We start from the raw sequence: 25,844 nt of genomic DNA on the forward strand, positions 1-25,844 counted from the left end.
AAGTTATTGGATAGAGATTTTATTAAACTCTTCATTTGAATTAAATGATCCAATTTGAAAAGATGAACATAGCATTAAATGCTCATCTAAAATTTATTTTATTAATAATAATATTACATTTACTTATAATTTTAATTAATTTTTTTTTACAAGTCTTATTTTATTAGTTTTTTTTTTAAATTTTAAATTTTATAATTTTTAATATATTGATATATAAAGAAGTAAATTTTTAAATTTTTTTTTTAAATATATTTAACATTTTCTTTTTATTTAAAATCTTCGGACAAGTTATAATATGAATTGAAATGTTCACACGTATAGCGTTAAAAACAATTAAAACCAATTAAAAGCAAAAATGAAATTTGCCATAAAAAACACAGCTAATTATTTATCTCAGATTCTCAACACCCCGCTCGCAAAATCACGTAGCCTGTCTCTCCCCCTCTAATCTCTCACACGCGCGCACTCAAAAGAGTGTGTTGGAGAAGAGAGGGAGACAGAGCGCGCCAGAGGCTTCATCAGTCGTCACCGCCACCCAAACCCTAATTGCTTCAAAAAATAATGGATTCCAAGTCGACTCAGTTCCAGCAATCCCAACTCGCCGCCATTCTCGGCCCCGATTCTGCCTCTTTCGAGATCTTAATATCCCACCTCATGTCCACCTCCAACGAGCTCCGTTCCCAGGCCGAGTCACTCTTCAACCTCTGCAAGCAGACCGATCCCGACTCCCTCACCCTCAAACTCGCCCACCTCCTCCAGTCCTCACCTCACGTTGAGGCTCGTGCCATGTCCGCCATCCTTCTCCGGAAGCAGCTCACCCGCGATGACTCCTATCTCTGGCCCCGTCTCACCGCTTCCACTCACTCATCCCTTAAGTCCACCCTCCTCTCATGTGTCCAACGCGAGGACTCCAAGTCCATCTCCAAGAAGCTGTGCGACACCGTTTCGGAGCTCGCCTCCGGAATCTTGCCCGATAATGGCTGGCCCGAGTTGCTTCCTTTCATGTTCCAATGCGTCTCATCCCATTCTCCTAAACTTCAGGAGTCCGCGTTCCTCATTTTCGCACAGTTGTCTCAGTATATCGGCGACACGCTTGCCCCGCACATCAAACACCTCCACGACGTGTTTCTCCGTTGCTTGACGACGTCCCCGAGCTCCGACGTTAAAGTCGCGGCGCTGAACGCAGCGATTAATTTCATCCAGTGCTTATCTAATTCGGCCGATCGAGACCGGTTCCAGGACCTGTTGCCGGCGATGATGACGACTTTGACCGAGGCGTTGAATAACGGTAATGAAGCAACGGCCCAGGAGGCCTTGGAGCTGTTGATCGAGCTGGCGGGGACCGAGCCGCGGTTCCTACGGCGGCAGCTGGTGGACGTGGTGGGCTCCATGCTGCAGATTGCGGAGGCGGAGGCGTTGGAGGAAGGGACAAGGCATTTGGCGATTGAATTCGTGATTACCCTCTCTGAGGCGAGGGAGCGGGCCCCGGGGATGATGCGGAAGCTGCCCCAGTTCATAAGCCGTCTCTTCTCCATTTTGATGAAGATGCTTCTGGATATCGAGGATGATCCTGCATGGCATAGCGCAGAGAGCGAGGAAGAGGACGCAGGCGAGACAAGCAATTATGGCGTCTCTCAGGAGTGTTTGGATCGGCTGTCGATATCTTTAGGCGGCAATACTATTGTTCCGGTGGCCTCTGAGCAGTTGCCTGCATATTTGGCAGCTCCTGAGTGGCAGAAGCACCATGCTGCTCTTATTGCGCTTGCGCAAATCGCCGAGGGTTGCTCGAAGGTATTGATAATGCTAATGATATTACTATTGTGACGAGTGAAGTTATAGTTTTCTTCCTTCTAATGTGTTTGGAGTGCCAATTTCGGAAATGGTAGCTCGTGGCTTAATTCCATTAATTAAAGCTATATCGATGTTAATTTTTCTTTGACAAACAATATTCGATAATGGAATAATGATGCTGGTGAATTTTAGAATAGCTTCACGTGCCTGATATACTGCCGTGGCAGTAATTTAAACTTTGGTTACTAGGTCCACAGTATGTTTTGAAGTTATTCCCTTTCACATATTTTTTGGTAACCATGCCCTTCTGTTAGTTAAATGAAATTACGTTCCTTGGTTGCTTTGATGATTTTTAACCCATTCTCTCTTTTCACAGGTGATGTTAAAAAACTTGGACCATGTGGTGGCAATGGTTCTAAATTCTTTCCAAGATCCACACCCCCGTGTGAGGTGGGCAGCTATTAATGCAATTGGGCAATTGTCGACAGATTTGGGTCCAGACTTGCAAGTTCAGTACCATGCACAGGTGCTGCCCGCGCTTGCTGCAGCAATGGATGATTTCCAGAATCCTAGAGTACAGGTTAGTTGCAGCTATGGGCATTTTTTCTTTTCTTAACTACTGTTTCCATTACTTTCTAATGATTTTATGTTGTTTAGCTCTCTCTACAAACTTTGCTCATGGTTACCTCACAAAACATATTGAGTAGGATTGAGCTAGGATGAGATACACAAATTGCTTGGGACTTTTCTCATAGTACCTTGCAAAAAATTTTGAGTAGGGTATGTTGCTTGGGACTTGCATTGTTTGCAGCCTTCACTTTAGTGATTAAGATGTAGAGCCCTTCTACTCATCATCCCTACACCACACACCACACTTGATTTTTTATTTTGTTTTATTTTTGCTTAACTAAAGACATTCTTCTACTCATCATCCATATACCACACATTTGGTAAGGGAAAAAAATAAAAATAATAAAAAAATCATGTGTGGTGTAGGGATAATGAGTAGAATTTTTCTAATATGTGATCTGAAAAGTTTGGCGTCTTTTTCCCAGTATATATGAATTCTTGAAATAATTTTAGCTACTTTGTAAACTAAATACGTCCAGCAATTAAGTTAGTATTTGTATTTTGCAACTTGTTTTACTTGTGAATCTGGATAGAATATTGTGAAGGTTATTGTGAATTGAAACTTTGCATGAAGTTTTGTGGTCATTGGATGTAACTTTGCTTGTACCAACATCTTGTTAGTATGGCTTGGAGTTGGAGCATAGTGCTGTAGCTGTCCTTTTAGCATAAAAGATACTACTTTTTCTTAAAATTTTTACTGACGCCAGGTCTGTAATCTGTTTGGATTTTGCAATTCAAAATCTCTTTATGCGTACTGATTGTGGTTATTTGTGGATCTAAGAGTAATTTTAACTCAAATGGGGATTGGAATCCTTCTAATTGTTTTAGTTTTGCTGATACGTCAAGTTTGGTTCAAACTTCATTTTTAAATGAGGTACTGCATCTTATTAAAAACCCAGAGTTTGTTTCGAACTTCATTAAGGACCGTGGTTAATGTTTGAGGGGCTTTAGGACTATAGAGATTCTGACAACTAGATTCTGAGAACTTCAATGAAACTGATTCTTTGATATAATGGAAATCAACCTTTGGCCAATTCTCAGAACTTGCAGTATATTTGATTTAACATTGCAACAAGGATTTTTCCCTTTTTCCACTCTTTAAAATCTTAGATTTGGCCTGAGGATTGAAGTGCGTCTCCACCTAATCATGCTTATGACTGCATCATTTCTGCAAATCAATACATATGGGGAACTTAACTCAATCTTTGCTAACCTTGTTTAAACTCTTTGTGCGTGCCACAACATAATAGTTGGATGAGGTGAATAGATTAATTAAGGACTATTACTTTAATTTTAGGGAAATAAATATTCACTGGGTCTTGTGGTATATCTGCAAAAATCTCATATCACAATATTGGTGTTCTTGCTTCTTAGCTACCTATTGGGAGCTTGATTTTTATTTTTTTATTTTTATTTTTGCATTTAGATCGAAACCTTTGGTCTCCAGGTGTATTTCCTACATACTTCTTTGTCCCTTGGGGGTAATTGGATGGTTTTGTTTTCTGATGGTAGTGTGTTATTAAATGCATCAATTTTATTTTTGTAGTATATTCATTTTTTTTCTCCAAATTATTGTATCTACAGGCACATGCTGCTTCAGCAGTGCTCAACTTCAGTGAGAACTGCACTCCAGATATCTTAACACCTTACTTAGATGGAATAGTGAGCAAATTGCTCGTACTTTTGCAGGTATCAGCTGAAAAAATTACAAATTTACAATGCAAACACTGGGATCGTTAATTTTTAAAAACATAATCATCTTTTCAATTCTTTTTCTATATGTATCTTTACAGAATGGGAAACAAATGGTGCAAGAGGGTGCCTTGACTGCTCTGGCATCAGTTGCTGATTCATCCCAGGTACTTTGTAAAATTATCTGGTCATTAATTTTTTTGTTTTGGCTTCTTGTTAATGGCACGGCCTAACACAAAGTGTGTCTATAGGATCATTTCCAAAAGTACTACGACGCAGTTATGCCTTACCTGAAAGCGATCTTGGTGAATGCCACCGATAAATCTAACCGCATGCTCCGTGCCAAATCTATGGAGTGCATTAGTTTGGTTGGAATGGCTGTTGGGAAGGACAAGTTTAGGGATGATGCTAAGCAGGTAATTAGCATTGTATAGAAAGAATTCTACTGAAGCACCTACTTTTCTCTTCAACCCCTATTCTCTTTAAGAATAGACATCTTAATTTTAAACCAGTTTGCCTGTTAAAGACTAAAGTGGTAAATTTTAAACCACTTCGACCCTTATTCTCTACTGAAATTCTCTGGGGCTTCTTTTGTTTTTCTTTTTCCTCGACTTCTACGGACCTCCAAATGTGGTTTGTTTGTTCTAAATCTAATCCCAATTTAATGCTACAGCTATGCAGAAAACTTCAACTCATCAATTTCTGGGAAGAAAATTGTTTTTGAAGTCTTGGCGACCAGTTAATTTACCGTTGTCAAATTTTTTGGGTCTTTCTTTATGCGGAAAGGGGGCATGATTTTGTGGTTGACAATATATGTATAATTCACTTAATACTTCTATGTAACGTTTGGTTTTCATGCAAGGTTATGGAAGTGCTTATGTCTTTGCAAGGATCCCAGTTGGAGACAGATGATCCTACAACAAGTTACATGCTACAAGTATGTTTTTGTTATTTAAAAAGCATAGAAAACTTCATCAAATCATCTACGCTGATATTATTGTTGTTATTTTAATATTGCTGTTACAGTTTTATGATACTTGCTCTATAATTTTATAGGCGTGGGCCAGACTCTGCAAGTGTTTGGGACAAGATTTTCTTCCTTATATGAACGTTGTCATGCCCCCCTTGCTTCAGTCTGCTCAACTCAAACCTGATGTAACCATTACATCTGCGGATTCAGATAATGATATTGAAGACTCGGATGATGAAAGGTCTGCACATTCTTTATCCTTGAAGTTCATTTAAAACCCTATGAAATTAGACATGTACAGTGAGTTTCTGAATGCTACTTTACCGACTATCTGAACCTGCTATTATTTGAGCAGTTCAAGGTTTCCTTGTTTCTGCAATTTTGATAGATCTTGTTGTATGGTGTCTTTTCTCAAATGTTCTTAAACCCCCCCTTCTCTCTCTCTCTCTCTCTCTCTCTCACACACACACGCGCGCGCGCGCACACACACACACAGACACAAATATACAAAAAAAATGACACTTGCATATCTAATTGAACTTGCTACTGTTACATTTGAAGTCATATCTTTGCTACTCGGAAAATTGCATTTTAATCAAGAAATGTTTCAATTGTTGTGTTTGTCTTGCTAAATGACACTGGTTATCTTGCTAAGAGTTGTATCCTACTACAGTATGGAGACAATTACTCTCGGGGATAAAAGGATAGGGATCAAGACTAGTGTCCTGGAGGAAAAAGCTACAGCTTGTAACATGCTGTGTTGCTATGCTGACGAGTTGAAAGAAGGATTCTTCCCATGGATCGATCAGGTTTGTCCATGGGCATATCTGTGGGATTTTCTGTCCTAGGCTTTTGAGCAACTTCGATCCTTAGAAATCGATGCATCTCTTATGCAGGTTGCTCCGACTATGGTTCCCCTTTTAAAATTTTATTTCCATGAAGAAGTCAGGAAAGCAGCTGTTTCAGGTATAGAATTGACTCTTCATTGTGGTTTCTTTCCTCTGCTTTTCAATTCTTTCTAAACCTCATGATTGGGAAAATCTACTCCATAGCTATGCCAGAGCTACTGCGCTCTGCAAAATTAGCCTTGGAGAAGGGGCAAGCTCAAGGTCGTAATGAGTCCTATATCAAGCAATTGTCCGACTACATTATTCCAGCTCTGGTGGAAGCATTACATAAGGTAATCATCTTTTATGTAAGACGTCATGCCTTTAGAGGAGCATTTCATGTACATGCTTCTTCCCTTACCCCTTTCATTTACTCTGATATCTTTAGAATTTTTGTTTTATGATGTGAGAGGGTGACATCAAATATTTTTGCAGGAACCCGATACAGAGATTTCTGCAAGTATGTTGGACTCGATAAATGAATGCTTACAGGTTTGTCATACTCTAGGATGTTTACTCATGTAACTTCTGCGGCATCATAATTTTCATGTCTTTCCTTGATTACCTATATAAAAAAAAATGTCTTTTGAAGTTATTCTTCGCTGAATACAATTAGCTAGCTTGAAATCATATTAACAATTCAGAATTGTTTTGGAATTTGCCTATCTGATTGTCATTTTCCTGCTAGAAACTGAAGTTTTAGCTAGGACCGAAATTGCTGCAGCAAATGAAGTACAGTGACTGAAACTCAAGTGAGAGAGCCTTAACCCCATTCTGTTGGTGGGCTCTGATGATCTCTTTGCTTTGTAAATAAGGTGGCTTTATCTCTGAAAGTTTGTGTAACCTAGAAAACTGAAAGGGCTTTACTTGTCGTTCTTATCTCAATTTCTTTAGGACTTTGTGTTCACTTGAACTTTGCTTATTATAAAAGTTTAGTTTTTTCCTTTAGTTATGGAACCTTAGGATCTTAGTGAAGTTGCTCCTGAAGCTTTATTCTTTCAATATTCTAGAGTTACTTGGTGATCACATAGCGGCTAAAACTTTACTTTTGATTTTTCTTCCAAGATGCACTATGAACTGATCCTGTTGGCTTTAAGTTCTAGCACCCATTCTTTTGCATTAGCATTTGTGTCTATGTATATGTGTCAGTACTTGAGTATTCACTTATGAATGTGATAGACTAGTTTTGTACTAGGTTTGAAGAGTAAGTGTGAGCTTATTTTTTGACCTGCAACATGGCGGGGCTCTTTGGACCCATCCCTGGGGAATAACCCTAGATATGCAATCCCATGTGCTATAACTATGTATCAAGTAATCCAGGGGAACTATTAGTTTGGAGTCGAACCTTGGGTGTCTAAATCTACAGCTCATCCCAAGCCTGGCCTTTTGACCACTAGGTTGCACTTGATGTGTTTCTTAACAAGAAAAACTTATTTCCTCTTTGTAGCAGAGTCTCCTTTTACTGTTTTACCACTTTTTGTGTTTGACAATATTTTAAGTAGTCTAACAGGAAAAAAAGCCACCCAAACCTCCAAAGTGTGTGAGAGAGCCAGTTTGGGTCCGTTTGTGGATCTACATGTACATGCTCACTGCCTTAGGCATCATCAACATTCCCGTTTTGGGATATATGCTTCTGAATGCAATCTGTTTTACTTATGTTGTTTGCACCTTGCAGTTAAAAGCTTTATTTTGAATTTTTCTCAGTACAAGTCTGCCATGTCATTTTGCCTTTTCAATTTCCTTTCATGCTGAATATTACCCAAAGCCCTTGAAGCTATCTTGCCAACTTTGTGTTTCTTCGTCAGATCTCTGGGCCACTTCTGGACGAAAGCCAAGTCAGGTCCATTGTGGAGGAGATAAAACAAGTTATCACAGCCAGTTCAAGTAGAAAAAGAGAGAGAGCAGAGAGGAGTAAAGCTGAAGACTTTGATGCCGAGGAGAGGGAATTGATTAAAGAGGAAAATGAGCAGGAGGAAGAAGTTTTTGACCAAGTTAGTTTTTCATATACCATATCCACTGTTGTCGTGCACATCAATGTAGAAGCAAACGCTTTATCAATCAAATTGTAGATAAGATATTGAAGATTATTAGAGATATTAGAAATATCAAATTATTAGAAATGAATATGTACGGAATAGAGATATTCATTTTTCGTGCGTTTACACTGTTTCTTATTTTAGGTGGGTGAAATTTTGGGAACTTTGATCAAGACATTCAAATCCTCTTTCTTGCCTTTCTTTGATGAGCTGTCATCCTATCTAACACCTATGTGGGTAAGTTCTTCCAGCTTTTTTTGTCCCTTGAATCAAAATCAAAATTTTTAATTTTGTATGATCCGTTCCTTTAATTCTTGTCTTTCATGGACAACGGAAATGATTAATTTGTGTGAGGTACATTCATTAAGAGATCATGTTTTGAAGATGTGCTTGCTTTTGGAGATTTGACCATGTTAAATTGATGCCATTACAAATCCAGTTTTCATTTCCTTCTTTGGTTTGGAAAATAATGTTTATTTCATCCTTTTGCTCAAGTTTCTCAGCCTAGTACTTTGTATGAAATGGAAAATGAGTGTTTATTTTTGTAAGTTCATTTTACTAACATCTTATTCAAATTTAGGATCTTCAATTGCTTTTACAAGAAGCTATTAGAAGCATGGAATGAAACATTAGGTATAGTTGTTTCAATGGTCGAGCGGACAACGAATGAGCTTAGAATGTTTTCTTTATTTTATTATTCCATTAATTGATTGAAATTGATTTTAATGGCCTGACCATTCATGACTTTAGGGGTGCTACCCATCGGGGGCGGGTTGCCCCCAGGATCTGGCCTGGCCCCCCGTCTCCTCGTTGGTCTCCATAAAGTCTATCACCTTCGAAATATGAATTGGCTACCATTTGATCCAATTTTGAGTGCAAATAAATGCCTCCACAGTGGTAGGAGCCAATGAACTCCGGAATGGACCCAATATGTTCTCCCCCGGTGCTAAAGGCCGACTCTGAGGTTACGGTAGTAATAGGGATGACCAAAATACTGTTGGCCATGTCTCGAAGGATGAGATACTTGACAGCATGGACCTTCCACGAAAATAAGATATCAAACTCCTGCGTAAATAGGTGCATCTCTGCTGCTAAGTATCTATCCAAATCTGACTATATATGAAGGCTGAAGAAGCTCGACATCTTGCTCCAACCTCTCATCCCACCCTAACCTATGCTTTTTCCCATCCTGACTTTGAGAGGAGGCGATGCGGTAAGTGTAGGTGCTGGAATGTTACCACCTCTGAATGTGGCAAACTCATCAAACATTCTTTTAAAGGTTTCCATAACCCTTACCGCAATATGATTTGCCCATGCCTTCCCGTTAACCAATTCTAATCCATACACCATGCTATCAATTTTGTACTGGTGGTCAAGAACAATAGCCACATATAGGAAAATGTTTATCCTACCTAAATCTTCCTAATATTTGTCATACTTAGTCTGTATGCTCATTGCCATTTCCCGCAGCTTAGTTTGGTCACTCCCATGCATTTCATCCAATTGTTTTTTCACATGACATACTCGTTAAAATTCATTAGATGTAACGTACAATGAACTAGAAATGGTGGTTGCGACCTCGTAGAAAAGCCAAAAACATTCTACAAAAATTTAAAAAAAAACCCAATCATCATCATTAGGCTTGCCCAATCCTCCACTCATCATTAAAATGGTTGACATATTGTATGTCCTCTTCACCCAATAAGTGAAATGCCTCTCTATACTCTTGGGCTGTCTCCAACATTAAGGGCCAGTTTGGATCCCAAACTCATCTTATCTAATCATTACAACTTTCTCAAATTCTAACACAAAATATAATAAACAATTCAACTTTTTCAAATCCCAAAATAATAATAATATTAAAAAATAATATTCTAACAATATTTTCTTTAACTTTCAACTTTTAACTTTCATCTCAACTCAACTCAACTCAACTTAGTTTAACATTTAAATACAGCCTAAGAAGGCCGAGTTCCATCTTGTAGGAACATCAAGACACAACCCCTTCTGGCATTGAATACCCGCAGCACTTGCAACAATCTTGAATTTGTCAAGCCTAGCCAGTGTAGATCTCACAAACCTTACCGCACTTCTAACACTTGCAACTGAATCACTCACATCTTTCAAACCGTCGGTTACAATAAGAAGAACATGTGCAACACATGTTACATGTAAACACTCACCACTCATGATTGTCTTATTGTCTTCTCTAAGTTTATTCTTGAGACACCCCAAAGCGGTATCATTAGAAGAGACATTGTCAACCGTTACTGTCACAACTCGCTCCAACAGCCACTCGTCTATTGCGGCCTCCAAGGCCTTCCCACTGGTCCCACCCTTGTGATTAGAAATTAAACAAAACTTGAGAATCTTTTTGTTTAATTGTCAATCTGTAACACCCCATTCCCTTAGGATAGAGATATTACCAACATTTAAAACATAATGCCCGGTAGAGAGATTCATATCCTGAATTACCTCATTTATTGAAATTCATCAAAACATTAAAACTGAACTGAACATGATTGTTTTGGAAACTGAACGAAATATAACGAAACATAACTAATCCTATGCATGACATAAAAGAAATCTAATTCTGGTGATAAAATCACTTATTCAGCCCTAAGTCTTGGTACTAGATCTACTCCTGGCCATTCCGCTCTTCATCATCATAGACATCATCTGCGAGAATCAGACATGGAAGAAACAAGAAACACACAAAAATAATGAGTTGAATACTCAGTAAGTAGTACGTCGTATCGTAAAAATATGGTCCTTGCCTAACATACAATTCATCTCTAGGATACCCTTACGAACATGCACACAACTTCATGGATTTCCAATCAAATACGTAACATGATTTTCTGGAAGACTTTACATACATATATCGTCACAGATTTACATGGCACACATTTTCATTATTAACATAAGCGGGAGCATATATAATCAAAACATGTCATTGTGAATGCATAACGTCCAAGTTATCTTGTATTAACATGGAGTGAAACACGCTTGAGTCCGTGTTTCACTTAACTTGCATAACATAGAGTGAAACACGCTTGAGTCCGTGTTTCACTTAACTTGCATAACATGGAGTGAAACACGCTTGAGTCCGTGTTTCACTAAACTTGCATATCATGGAGGGAAACACGCTTGAGTCCGTGTTTCACTAAACTTGCATATCATGAAGGGAAACACGCTTGAGTCCGTGTTTCACTAAACTTGCATATCATGAAGTGAAACACGCTTGAGTCCGTGTTTCACTAAACTTGTGGTTAACCACGCTTGAGTCCGTGGTACCGTTACATTTCTTATCTTTCTTAATGCATGGGATTTGCTTCATGAACATCTCTAACATGGCATAATCTTGTACATGGTATAGCGTAACATGACATGGCATGGCATATTCTTGTACATGACATATTCTTGTATGATTTAGCATGGCATATCTTTGTACATGGCATATTCTCGTATGATTTAGCATGGCATACTCTTGTATACTTTAGCATGGCATAGTATAACGTGATATTACATAACATGCTATGAAGGTTCTAAGACGATCCAAGGCATACATGATCCAGGTATTACTTGAACATGGCATACATGGTTTAAGTATTACACAAACATGGTATATGTACAATCTAAGCATTTCATGGACATGGCTTGCATAATCTGACTATTACATGGCATACTTGACTTTGAACTACAACTTCAACATTTCATGTCTTTCATGTGAATTTAGTAACATTAAATCAATCAACCATAAATTCACTCACTCAAGTATAATCTCATATTTCATCAAGCTTGTAAAGTAAACTAACCTTGACTTGCCTCTTAGTGTAGCGTAGTTAGCAACCATAAGCACATCACATTTTTTTTATACATAACAATAATATGTATACATAACAATAAGAACAATCATATTCACAGTACGCATGCATTTGTACGATCATACTATTTACCTCTTAGCGCTGCTTCCTGATTTCCAATTTGTAGCGCGTTACCTAAACGAGGTTCTAGACGTTAATAACTTCCTAGCAAAACGTGTCGTAATACTCTACGTAATTAAATACGTATAAGAAATTTAACTACTAATAGACTCCAACAAATGCTTTGAAATCTTTTTATAAAAAATCTTTTATAAAACTTGTGTCTAAATGCTGAATTTATTCAATTAGATAAAGCCCATGTCAAGGTAATGTATTTCTGAGAAATATACTATCTGACTGACTTAAGGCTCCAAGAAGTCGAGGCTCAGGGAATTACATCCTCACGGTCACAAGGCACGCATGGAATTACCGAATTAAAGAGGCTTTTTGGGAACTGAAGCACACGGGATAAAACAAGAAGAAGGAAGGAAAAGAAAGAAAAGAAAGAAAAGAAAGAAAAAAAGAAAAAAAAAAAAAGAAAAAGAACGAGAAAGAAAGGAAATTAAAACAAAAGGAGCAGACGTGAAACAGAGGCTTACGGGAGAAAGAGGCTGCGCGATGCTCACGAGGGAGAGCAGAGTGCGTCGGCGGCTCTAGGTGGCTGAAAGCGACCGGCGACGAGACTGGGGGGGTCCCTATGGTGGTGCGACACCGAGAGAGGGAGAGAGAGAGAAACAGCGAGAGTTTAGAGAGATATGGGTTTGAAACTCAAACAACCGAAAGGGAGGGAGGTGGCGCGCGGCGGCAGGGGCTTACCTGAGGGGGTGGGTTCGACGGGGTTGAGTTGGCCGGCATTTTCTGGCGCCGTGGGTAGGGCTCTGACGTCCTGGGGTGGACGACGATGGTTGGACAGAGGTAAGGTTTAAGCGGGAGGTTTGTTTCTCTTGATTTCACACTGTGTGAATCACAGAGGCTTGAGGGTCTTTTTATAGGCGATGGGAGGAAGCGACGTGGAGAGATTGGTTGAGTTTTGAAATTGCCTAAATTTTAGGAACTTATTCTCACGTGGATACCGTTTCTGAGAGAGTTTGAAAGGTTTGATTGGAGTTGCTCAAACTCTGGAAACCGAAACTAGCATGGGGACTAAGTGGATAGCATATTCGAAGTTTTTAAAAAGGAAATGAAACACTCAATCGATCTATCTGTTACCACAAAAAAATACAATCTAAAATAAATAAATAAATATAAAGAAATTAAAATACCGATAATTGAATAAGTAAAATACTAGTTTTAAACCCTAAATTTAGACCCGTATGTTACACAATCACAATCTACAAAATGTGCCATTAAAGACTTATAATTAAAATTTTGGATGTCTATGTATTGGTCGTGGGGCAAACTCTTTTTTTTTTTTTTTTTTTTTTTATAAGAGATAAATTTTATTGATACGTATGAAATAGGCATAGCCCGTGTACAAATGAGGTATACAAACGAACAACTAGATACATTCTATGAACGGTAGATTAAGGCTACGTTTGAATAGTGAGAATATCTGAGAAGTGTTGAGAATATTTGTGAATAGTTATGAGTAGAGATTGAAGTGGGTTTGTGGGTCCCATTGAGAGTATTTTGAGTTGTTTGGATGAATGAAGTATGTTGAGTTGTTGACTTTTAAATAGATAGTTGAAAAATGTGTGGGTCCCATCAATGATTGATTTTTTTTTTTAATGATGATGAAATGATAATTTTATTTATATATTATAGCAATAAATATTTTAGTGATTTTATTTATTTTTTATATATAATATTGATAAATATTTTAGTGATTTTATTTTTTATTTATATATAATAGTGATAAATATTATAGTGATTTTATTTTTTTTCTTTCCTCTCTCTCTGGCCCGATTCTCCCCCATGCCTGATTCTCCTTCAGCTCAGCCCAACGCCGCCGTGTGCTGCCCAGCCTCACCGCCACCATCGGCGACTCCCCTCACGTCGGCGATCAAGCCAGCCACCACTGATCTCCCTCGTGTAGCTCTCTCTCTCCCCTGCGGTAACCCAACCGAAATGAGTTTCATCCATTTCTCTCAACTTACGTTGCCGTACGCAGCCACCCAGCCTCATCGCCACCATCGGCGACTCCCCCTCACGCCGGCGACCAAGCCAGCCACCACTGATCTCTCCCACGCACAACTCTCTCTCCCCTGTGGTAACCCAACCGAAATGGGTTTCACCCATTTCTTTCCACTTGCACCGCCGTACGCGGCCACTAGGCCACCGCACCTCCACCACCTCTCGCAGACCCAGCCACCACGAACCTCTCTCTCCCTCTCCCTCTCCGTCGCACACTGGCATTCGCATGCGACCTTGTTCAAACTACTTCAAACGTGTTTGGAGACTTTGTTCAAGAGACATTGTTCAACACAGTGGCAAGAGACTTTGTTCAAACTACTTCAAACGTGTTTGGCATGTGAAGTCTCCTCATCCGTACGAAAATATTTGAAAAGTGTTGAGAAGTGTTCGATACCCAAACACAACCTAAAGAGAAGAAGTTAGGAGCATTGTTCCCATTCAGTACAAAAGCTGAAAACCAAAGTATTAAAGTGTACAAAAAAATTCTGAAACTTCACCATTGTGCGCTCCTTATCTTCAAAACAACGCTCATTCCTTTCTAACCAAATACACCACATGATGCACAACGAAACCATCTTCCACATTGTTGCCACTTTAGTACTACCTTGAATATTTTTCCAACAGCCCAATAAATCCACCACTCTCGATGGCACTATCCAAGCAACATCAACCCTTCTAAAGATCTCATCCCACAACACCCTTGTCGCTTCACAATGCAATAAGAGGTGATCCACTGATTCTCTATTCTTTTTACACATATAACACCACTCTGTGGTCAAAATCTTTCCAAGACCAGCAATTCATACGAAGAAAGCTACTTTAGAAGACACACGAGACCTCCAAATATTCTTCCAAGGGAAGGGAACGTTAGCTTGTGATGTCAATATTTTGTAGTACACCCTGACTGTACATTTCTTGTTGTCATTGGACCTCCCCTGCATTCTATTCCCCTGTGTCGTAAGGTGTCTGTGTCCCATGGAGTATATCAATTTGAAAAATTTTGAGACAGTGGGTAATTCCCAATCATGAAGGTCCCTATTAAAAATGATATTCTATTGGTGAGAGCCATGGGAGAATACCCGCAAATCTGCCATTGATGCATGCTTGTTAGCTGCAATATGATAGGTAGCTGGAAATGCCCTATCAAGAGCGCAATCTCCGCACCACACATTCCGCCAAAACTTGATTCTAGTACCCTGTCCGGCCACAAAACATGGCCATCCCCTCATAAATTTCCATAAGCTCCCCCCCCCCCCCCCCACCCCCACCACAAAACAAAAAAAACCTTCCATGTCTAGAGTCAATAATTTCATTCCACAACGACTCCCCCTCCAAGTGGTATCTCCATAACCATTTTCCCAATAAAACTTTATTGACGGTTCTCAAGTTGCACACTCTCAAACCCCCATTCGAAATTGGGGATCATACTGTATTCCATTTAACAAGATGAAATTTCTTTTCCTCCCCAGGCCCCCCATAAAAATGCTCGAAAGAGTTTCTCAATCCTAGTCGCCACCCCTGCAGGCATAGGAAACAAAGATAAAAAACTAGGTGGGAAGATTCGGTTCTTCTACGTACAGTTGCGGTGGGTAATCGCGGGGGAGTCAACATGCCCATCAACCTGTCACTTTTAAAAAAACTGCAGATAGAATCCGGCAAGCTCTTGCATCAATCCCCATCACCTAACACCACCACTTCTCCACGTCGTTGGTCCTATCCCCTAACTCCACCACCCCACCACCCCACTCTAAGGAGAAAACCTGTGCTGCCCTCTCCCTCCTCAAGTCCGAGCAAAACCCTTACAAAATCCTTGAGATCTGCTGCGCCGCTTCCCTCACTCCCGACTCCCACCTCGACTGCATCCCCTTCTCCGTCGCCGTCTCCAAGCTCTCTTGTGCCAATCACTTCGACGTCATCCGCCAATTCCTCGAAGAGGAGCTCAAGTCCCACCCCGACCTCAAAACCAAGCGTTTTGCATCCCATGCCATTGTACTCTACAGCCAGGCCAAAATGCTCCACTAGGCCGTCTAGACTATTCAGCAAATGGACCAACTGGGCATCGACTGCTCCGTCAAATCCCTCCATGCGTGCTCTTCGCTTGTCTTCTTTCCAAGGATTGCAAGGAGCTGAAACAAATTTAACTCGAGTTCCCTAAGATTTATTTCATCTAGCTGGGTTTGGATACATACAACACGGTAATAAAGGCGTTTTGGGATTCAGATTCTATGAGTTATGGGTACTTGGTGTTGGCGAGATGGAGAAGAAATTTGTGAAGCCGAACGCGACGAGCTATGGGAACTTGATTGCTGGGTTTTACAAGGAGGAAAGGTTCGAGGACGTTGGGAAAGTTATGAAGTTGATGCAGGACCATGGGGTGCACCCTGGTATTGGTACCTATAACATAAGGATTCAGGACTTGTGTAAGGTGAAGAAGTCGTTGGAGGCCAAGGCTTTGCTTGATGGAATGATGTCGAGGGGATGAAGCCGAATGCGGTCACGTATTCGCATTTGATTCATGGATTTTGTAAAGAAGGGAATTTGGATCAAAGGGAAGAAGTGTTCATCGGAAGATGAAGGATGTGGACAAAAGGGATCGTTTTCCATTTGACTGAAAAGGTGTCGTTTTATTTTCCACGTGGGCACTGACTACCCCATGGTTGCGCACGACGTTTGCATATAGCTTTTTTCGGGAAGATTAGTTAAGGTGCTCTTTATTAAAGTAAGTCGACCCTCTTTCGATAAATACACCCGTTTCCAACCGGCCAACCTTTTCTCTACCTTCTCCACAACCCCATCCCAAATAGCTCTAGCTTTAAATGTTGCACCCAACGGAAGACCCAAATATTTCATAGGCAATGAAGACACCTTACAATCCAAAAGGCTCGCTAGGCTATTGATATTGGGCACCACGCCCACCGCAATCATCTTAGACTTATCAAGGTTCACCTTAAGCCTCGACACTACTTCAAAGCATAATAATAGTGCTTGTACAGTGTTTGGATCTGGCTATGGTCCGCTTCACAAAAGAGTAAAGTATCATCTACAAATAAGAGATGTGAGATGATAATAGAGTCACTAGTGCCATTACCCACCTGGAGTCCGGATAAGAAACCTCCTCCAACAGCGGCCTTCATCATCCGACCTAGTGCCTCCATATCTATAACAAACATAAGAGAGGATAAAAGATCTCCTTGCCTCAAATCACGGGAACTATAAAAACAACCAGCAGGGGACCAGGGGTGCCGTTAATAAGAACCAAGAAATGAGCGGTGGAAACACAATGTCGAATCCATGAGATCTACCTATCACCAAAACCACACCTCCCGAGCAAGTATAAAAGAAATTCCCAATTCATATGATCATATGCCTTTTCCATGTCAAACTTGCAAAGGATGCCTGGAACTCCCTCCCGTAGTCTGTGATCCAAACACTCATTTGTAATAAGAACTGAGTCAAGAATTTGTCTCCCATGAATAAATGCATTTTAAGGCTTGGAAATAATTTGTTCCAACACTGGGCTTAGTCGACTAGCAAGAACTTTCGAGATGATCTTGTATACCCCACTAACCAGACTTATAGGACGGAAATCCTCAATTGTCGTAGCCCCATGTTTCTTTGGAATGAGAGCAATGAGTGTTGCATTGAGGCATTTTTCAAACTTTTTAAAAGAGTGAAATTCACAAAAAACCTGCACATCCCCTTTCACAATGTTCCAACATGTTTGAAAGAATCCCATTGAAAATCCATCCGGATCCAGCGCTTTGTCCTTGGCCATACCGGTAATGACCTTATAGATCTCATCTTCGTCAAAAGTTCTCTCCAAATAGCTTGCACTTTGCGAATCAATTGCCTCAAACAACAAATCATCAAGCTTCGGCCTCCAACAAGCTGGTTTCGTAAGGAGGTTCTTGTAATAATGCTTAATATGGTTTTCTAATTCGGAGGGGGAAGAGAGAGCTTGAGTACCTGAGTGAAGTGTCTTGATAGCATTGTTGCGCTGATGTGAATTAGCCATTTTTTGGAAGAACTTCGTACATTTATCACATTCTTTTAGCTAAAGGGCCTTGAATTTTTGTTGCCATAAAATCTCCTTCGACAACAATACCCTCTCCAAATTAGTCACAACCGAACTCTTCCTCAATATTACCTTCTCCGAGGTGTCTCCCATCAATTCTTTTCCCTCTAACTCCTGCAACTCCTCCAAAAGAGTAGTCTTTTAGTTGTCAATGTTACCAAAAACTTCAAAGTTCCACTTCTTTAAGTCTTGCTTCAAAGCCTTAAGCTTACCTGCAAGAATGAAATTAGGAGTGTGTGCAAACTGATATGAAGACCACCAAACGTGCACCATCTCTACAAAACCATTAGCTGCTAACCACATATTTTCAAACTTGAAGTACTGGCAATCCCCATGAATACCTCCACAATCTAGCAAAATAGGAAAGTGATCTGAGCTAACTTGGGGCCTTCTGACATAACTCCGGATAATGGGCCTCCCACGAAGGTGAGACGAAGAATCTATCCAATCTTGACCAATCCCGGCTATTTGACCAAGTGAACTCATCCCAACAAGGGGGAGATCCATGAGGTACAAGTCAAAAATGAATTCAGAGAACTCCATAGCCACAGAATTATGATAGTTCCCCGATCTCTTGCTGGGAAAGCGAGTAATATTAAAATCCCACCCATACACCACGACACTTCTCATAAAGAATATAAGCCTGCCAACTCGTCCCATAGCCTTCTCCTATCTCTAACCACGTTTGGCCCATAAGTGCCTACAAAAGCCCTCTCCCACCCGTCAACAACATTTTTAAAAAAACTAGCGACCGAGTAGTCTCCAACACACTCTACTGCCTCCACTACTCTTTTATCCCACATTAACAACGCACCACCCGAGGCTCCCAAAGAGGCTAAGTAAGACCAGTGCACATACAAACACCCCTATAAACTATGAACAATTCTTCTATCAATAACCTCCACCTTTGTTTCTTGAAAATGCACCATATCTACCTTCCACATCTGCAAACTCTTTGACCCCTCAATTGGTTTCTCAACAGTTTTCTATGTACACCGTATAGTTTCATAATATCCTTCGCTACCATGTGTCGAGAAGGAATGTCAAATCTAGGTTCCAAGTACTTAGAGTATGCTTTAAACCCTTTACTCTCTACAAATCATTCTAAGTGGACTTTCAATTGGGATGTACCATGTCTCCTGTAGTGACATTCATGCACTTTACTACAATGGTTACACTTAGCTTGGGGTTATTGGGGTCATCACCCTCTATTCTGGTGAAGTGTGACTACACAATTGAAACTGGTTATGCACTTGGTTGGCTCATGGGTGTAGGGGTAGGGGTAGGGGTTGGTGTAAGGGTAGTAGGGGTAAGGGTAGTGATAGTGGTTTGGGTAGGAGTAGGAGAGCTAGCACTAACGCTAGGGTTTGGATTTGACTCACTATCCATTCCCGTTGACTCACAAAAACTTGACATGATGCAAAAATCACACAACAATTAAAATCATACAATCATGAACATCATAACTGTTTTGGGGTTTCAGTATCGAAACCCCACTCGATTCATTTAGGGTTTCGGATTGAAACCCTAACCTAATCGAAAACATAGGGGGTTTCAATATTGAAACCCTAAATTAATCCGAAAACGGATTGAAACCCTAAATTTACATACACAATACAATCACAAATTCACACAAATCACAATCCAATCTCCACAGCACACAAATCACAATCCCATCCTTCATAGTCCAATTCGAAACATCCATTGTAAAACTAAAAAAAAAGGCTTGGGTCCTCAGGATACTACAGAATGTAGGAGGGAGACACTCGGATAGGGAGTTAGCTGCAGCTTGTAGATGGCGACTACGATGGCGTGAGGGTGCGAGAGTGAGAGAGAGGGTAGAGTGTCCGAGTCAAGAAGGGGAGAGTTTTAGGGATTAATTAAACGACTGTTGTTTTAATATATGTATAAGCGGACGGGGCCCAGCCCGTACTGCCTCACACCCGTTGGGGTGCCTAGATGCGTGTGGATTACCCCGCTGGCTGCATCCGGCAGATGGGCCCCCCGCCTCGCCCAGGCAGGGCCAAACGGGGTGGGGTGGGGCCCTACCGCTCAGTCCTACATGACTTTCATGTATCTCTAGACAATCATGCATAGGTATTGCTCTTGTATACTTTTTTTTAAAAAAAAAAGGTATTTTACTTGTGTATATGCCATGTACGTGGGCTATGCCTATCTATGTCATCAATTAAATTCATGCTTACTGATAAAAAAGTATTTGTTTTACTGAATTTACTTGATACTAGTCCTGTTGTTTTAGCGATCCTCTCTCTCGCTCATTAATTATTTGGTTGGAAATATTTAGGATTACACTCAATGGTGCATGGGTATAGTGTGGGGAACAATATAATTTTCATTTTAGTAAGTTTATGAAGCACCTTTTGAGATGGATAGTTGTAGCAAGGGAATATGACATGAACTGAAAAGTTTTGTGTTGGGATCTTGCAATTACAATTCACTCCTAATATGAATGCCTTGTTTTCCTTTTCAGAATGCCCTGAAGTACGTATCCAAATGTTAAAAGTGAAAGTATTAAATTCGTCAAATTTTTATATCATGTTACATTTTTTAAGATCCTCATGAGTGAGCCTTGTGGTAAGTGCAAGGGGTGCTGCACTTTTGTCTTGTTCTTAATAATAGTGCCATTTCAAAGCAAGACGTTTACATTGGATCATCATAGTAGTATTTTATTAAAGGATGAAGTTTCAGAAACATTGCTAGATATTTGAGCTGGCTGTTCGAGTAGAGTATGAAGTTATTAAAGGTGCTGAATATGCCAGGGTATGAGGTAGAAGCTGTGACCAGTGCTTAACAGTAGATATGGCTCTAGTGGAAGGTGAAGATTCCCATGCCTTGAGATATTGTAGAATAGTCCTAGATAGTGCGTTAGTTGTGACCAAACAATTTTGTCGCTGATCCAAGTGGCTGGTTCTAGCATTCTTGACCATAGTTTCTAATACTGGATCTGTAAAATATCATAGTTATTCATAATTGAGGGTTGCATCTGCTTGACAGTGTTTTATCTCTTCTGATGATTATTAACACACTCTTACTTTAGGCATGCCTTGGCCATAGCTTATTATCTCTTCAGGTTTATTTTGAAGATCACATAATCTGGATGGTAAATCTGGAGACAATTTTGCAGCTGAATTGAAAGTTAATGAAACAGAAATTCCATTTGCTTTGAAAATATATTTGTAACCAGCTGTGTATCCTCCTCATTTTGAAAATCTTGCTGACTGTGCCTGATCTAAGTAGGATGCCTTTAGTTTACGTTCTCATGAGATGTCGTGTGCCTTTTAGTTATTTTTTTTAACGGTATAGACCAAGGGTGATTGAACACTTTGAATGCTATACACAATTCTATTGAACTCTTGGATTTATTCCATTTTTTGTTTTGTTTTTTCATTATTTTTTTGTTAAATTAAGATATCATGATTTCATTTTCACTTCCCTCAGAACTGTCTCTTGTCCTGATTACAGGGTAAGGACAAGACACCTGAGGAGAGAAGGATTGCAATTTGCATCTTTGATGATGTGGCAGAGCAGTGTCATGAAGCAGCTCTTAAGTATGCTCTATAACAATGTTTAATAGGGATAATTGGTTGTCATAAAGATTTTAGTGATAGATATTTTTTTTATATTGTGGATGAAACAGATACTATGATACATTTCTTCCTTTCCTGTTGGAGGCTTGCAATGATGAAAATCCTGATGTTCGACAGGTCTGCACTCCCTAAAATGTTGCAATCGATATGATTTAAGTTTGCAATTGCTCTAACTCGTGTTGTTCTATTATTTCTTTCAGGCAGCTGTATATGGCCTTGGGTTTGTGCAGAATTTGGTGGATCTGTGTTTAAACCTCTTGTTGGAGGTCTTTCTGCTTACATTTCTAAAAGTATTTGAATTGCTTATTTATTGAATGGTAGTAACAATATTCATGGGATTTTTCCAGAGGCTCTTTCGAGGCTAAATATTGTGATACGGCATCCCAATGCGGTGGAGCCTGATAATGTCATGGCATATGATAATGCTGTTTCTGCACTCGGAAAAATTTGCCAGTTTCATCGTGACAGCATAGATTCAGCTCAGGTGCCACCATATTGCTATGAAAACCTTCCCTCTTCCCTCTTTTCCAATAGTGTTTTTGAATATTTTCTTATTAAATACTTGAAGAATAATTCTTTTCCTATCCTTTTTTTCCCGGTAAACCTTTCCTCAAATTGCATCTTATTCGCCCTTATAAAAAAAGTTGCGATTGACAGGTTATTCCTGCATGGTTAAACTGCTTGCCAATAAAAGGTGACTTGATTGAGGCCAAAGTTGTTCACGAGCAACTTTGTTCCATGGTGGAGAGGTAAGGACTTCAACCTTGGTTGGCTTGCCACTTTTCTCATCTTTACTCCTTTAGTCTGTTAACTTGTTTATGTCTCAGTAACTTATCCATCACATAATTTAAGAGCTTTTTCACATCTGCAGGTCAGATGGCGAAGTTTTAGGTCCCAACAATCAATATCTTCCTAAAATTGTTGCAGTGTTTGCTGAGGTTAGTTCCTTATTAATTTTATTTTGATTGAACACTATTGACTTCACTGATTGAACGTATATAGTAGTATAGCTACCCACACATGGTGAGTGGGGGCACCCTTCAACCCAAGGTTAAGGGGCTTCACACAGTGCGTAGAGGTCAATTTAGCCTTAACACCCTGCACCTCCAACCACTTTAAGGTCCCACTTGGTTCCAAGCTCACCTTACCGAGCTTGACCACTTTACTGAACTTGAACGTGTGTACTTACGCCAACTACTCTATGTGTCAGTATGATGTCATAAAAATCTGAGATCCATCCTTACCCAGTAGATCTTCTTTTATCTAATGGCTAATTTCATAGAAAGTAAGAATAAGTGGATCAGATGTAAAGACTGCTTTTTGAGTATGTGGAAGAAAAGGTGGGTGTAATGACTCGAGGAAAATGCTAGCCACATTTGAGCTATGATTTCAAAAAGACCAGTCAATTTGAAGCTTCCCTAGAATCACTTACAAAAACCTAATGTCACCTAGCAAGTACCCAATGACAAAAAGTATAGGTAATACACCATCTGTACACAATGAAGCACATGGTCTCCGTCCCTTCCAAAATGGATGTTCTATAAATCTCTTACCTTTAGGGACTATTTCACACCACCATGGACATTTGGTGCAACTTAGAAATCACCAGAGTTGTGCGGGGATACACAGCAATATTGGAGACGTGCCTAATGTTTATTGAACAAGTAGATAACTAATCAACCATGATGCTCAAGAGAAAAAAATGGAAAAGCAATTTAATAGGCCATAAGTTACTGGGCTGACTTTTTGGAGTTCTTTCTTTATTTATTTGTCCTGTGGGAACCTATTTTTGATCCTATAAGCAATACAGCTGGTGGCAGTCAACCTCAAATGCCCCCAATTTATTAGTTAAAGTAGCTTGCGCCTCCCCCTTAGCCTGTCATGTGATGAAGTTCTTGTGTACCTTAGGCCTGCTGCCTACTCCTGACGGGTGGGTTTTGCTTCTGCGCCCCCCCCCCCCCCCCCCCCCCCAATCTCCTATGGGGGCTCTATCACTACCTGTCCCTGCCTCTGCCCATAACATATTCCGTCTGTACCCGTCCAACGGCCAGATGGGTGTGACACTCATATCACCTGTGTAAATAAAAAAAATTGTTTTGCTTGCCAAACAGCAATCAACAGCCAAATCACAGCCAAACAAGTGAACAACCAAATCATAGCCAAACAACAGCCAAGTACAAAGAAAACAAATCACGAAAGAGAGGAAGAAAAGAGATTGCTTGATGGCTGATGCTGCGGCTTGCAAATCTGTGATGCATTGGGCGGTACTGAGTGATGGCCGATGAGGTGCAAAGAGAGCGAGGGCTGTGTGAGGTGGAGGGGAGAGAGAGAAGGCAACAGAGTGGATGACTGAAAGATGATGACTCATATGAGAGGCGACGAAGAGGACGGCTTTGAGCTGAGTGGCTGAGAGTGGTAGAAAGAGAAGAAGTTTAGATGAGAGCGATGGCATGGGGTGTGGAAGAAAGAGAAGGGTGAAAAGATAAAAACCAATAAGTTGTGATGCAAAATGAATGAGAATTATTAACTAAATATATTTACAGGTGGGAGGGTCTTTTACCAGGTGGCATTTTAATTAATCCGCCCCCTGCCCACCCTTGGTTGGATTTATATAAGACCCAGCTGCCAGCCCAGGGTAAGGGATGGAGATTAAGCCCCTAGGGGCCAGGCGGATCCGTCATGCAGGCAGCAGGTCACCACTGCTCAGACCTAGTGCACCTAGGCTCTATACCTTTTATTTATAAAATCTTTGATTACTTATAGAAGTAAAAATATATGGCAGAATATAAGCTCAATTCTTTTTGCCATGCCCCATATATTTTGATCTTTGTGTGTGTGTTAATTACCTGTAATGTATTGCTTATCCAAAGAAATTAAAGTTATGCCATGGTCTTATCAAAAGCCATCTTAAATCCCAGTACTAGAGTCAGCTTTTGACTTGTTGGCATGCTTAAGTATTTATTATGTAGCCATCGTTTTGCTTCAACTTTTGCAACTCACTGTTTCAAGTTTGTGATATGCTACACACAATAAGATAATTTAGTGACCACATAACTTGATTAAGTGGAGTATTTTCTCTAATTGAGGGGAGTGATAAATTGTTAGGTTCTATGTGCGGGTAAGGATCTAGCAACAGAACAAACTGCAAGCCGAATGATTAATCTGCTGAGGCAGCTTCAGCAGACCTTACCACCATCTACTCTGGCACAGACGTGGTCCTCGTTGCAGCCCCAGCAACAGCTTGCCTTGCAATCTATCCTCTCTCAATAGTGTCTATGATGAAAGTCGGCTTTCTTGCTTGCTGCTATGCCTGGTCTGTCTGTGTGTCATATAATTACCGCCCATTCTTTTTCCATAAGATGGTTCCCATCCTTATAGCGTGATGCTTTACAGCAAACCGGAATCAGTTTTTTGAGTGTGAAAGTCATCATTGCAATTGAAAATGAAGCAGTTTTGTAGAATGTGTATATTACAAGTTGTTATTTTTAGTGTGATTTTGGGTCCATAAGAAAAGAAGGGTAGGTGATTGTGGCTGTTGAAATTTTGTTTTTTTCTTTCCCCTCACCCCATTTTTCTGGACGACTGGTGCGTGAGATTAGAGGATTGTCGTTTGAGGCAATTCCTGTAGCAGTTTTGGCCACATTGTTTGTATTCTCGTGAATGATTAATGGTGAAAATTAATGACCTAAATAGGGATCTTTGATACTTGAAGTGCAGTCATGCATGCATTTTTTCCATCCAGTTTGACATCATGTATGAATTTGAGGTGAGTAGAAATGAGTGGTGTCGATCAACTCATATAAAATATTCAGATTTATTTGACATATTCAGACTAAATATATAGAAAAAGGTTATGCAGGTGATTTGACACGATTTATTTATTAAACAGCTGTACTGTGACTGTGAGGGTTTGAGACGTGAGAGGTTTGATCCATTGAATTAAATGAAGTATATGATCCATAAGTGGATGCAATACAAACTCAATCCATGAATACCGTAGTGCTAGTACACCTTTTTTTTTAAATCATTTACAGGAACAAGTATTGCAAGATTTGAGATTCATATTAAAGAAGAAAGCCACTGGCTATTGATACGCACTGTCTTGCTATTACTATGACAACATCTTATGATTTATCCGCTGGAGGAAGGAGCATCG

General features: G+C 40.0%; 1 protein-coding gene across 1 annotated transcript; it reads left to right on the forward strand.

Moving 5' to 3' along the window:
- The first annotated feature begins 405 nt into the window (after window positions 1-405).
- Window positions 406-25,393, forward strand: LOC121241236 (importin-5-like). Its single transcript, XM_041138926.1, is given in 21 exon segments — window positions 406-1,791; window positions 2,168-2,371; window positions 4,006-4,110; window positions 4,215-4,280; window positions 4,365-4,529; window positions 4,976-5,050; window positions 5,170-5,324; window positions 5,757-5,892; window positions 5,980-6,049; window positions 6,136-6,263; window positions 6,406-6,462; window positions 7,776-7,961; window positions 8,151-8,243; window positions 21,564-21,649; window positions 21,739-21,805; window positions 21,889-21,907; window positions 21,910-21,954; window positions 22,036-22,172; window positions 22,346-22,437; window positions 22,560-22,626; window positions 24,794-25,393. Coding segments are annotated over 21 exon segments (3,348 nt in total). The 5' UTR covers window positions 406-561; the 3' UTR covers window positions 24,959-25,393.
- Window positions 25,394-25,844: the final 451 nt, after the last annotated feature.

This window comes from Juglans microcarpa x Juglans regia, chromosome 7S (genome assembly GCF_004785595.1).
Source record: "Juglans microcarpa x Juglans regia isolate MS1-56 chromosome 7S, Jm3101_v1.0, whole genome shotgun sequence".
Taxonomy (NCBI): domain Eukaryota; kingdom Viridiplantae; phylum Streptophyta; class Magnoliopsida; order Fagales; family Juglandaceae; genus Juglans; species Juglans microcarpa x Juglans regia.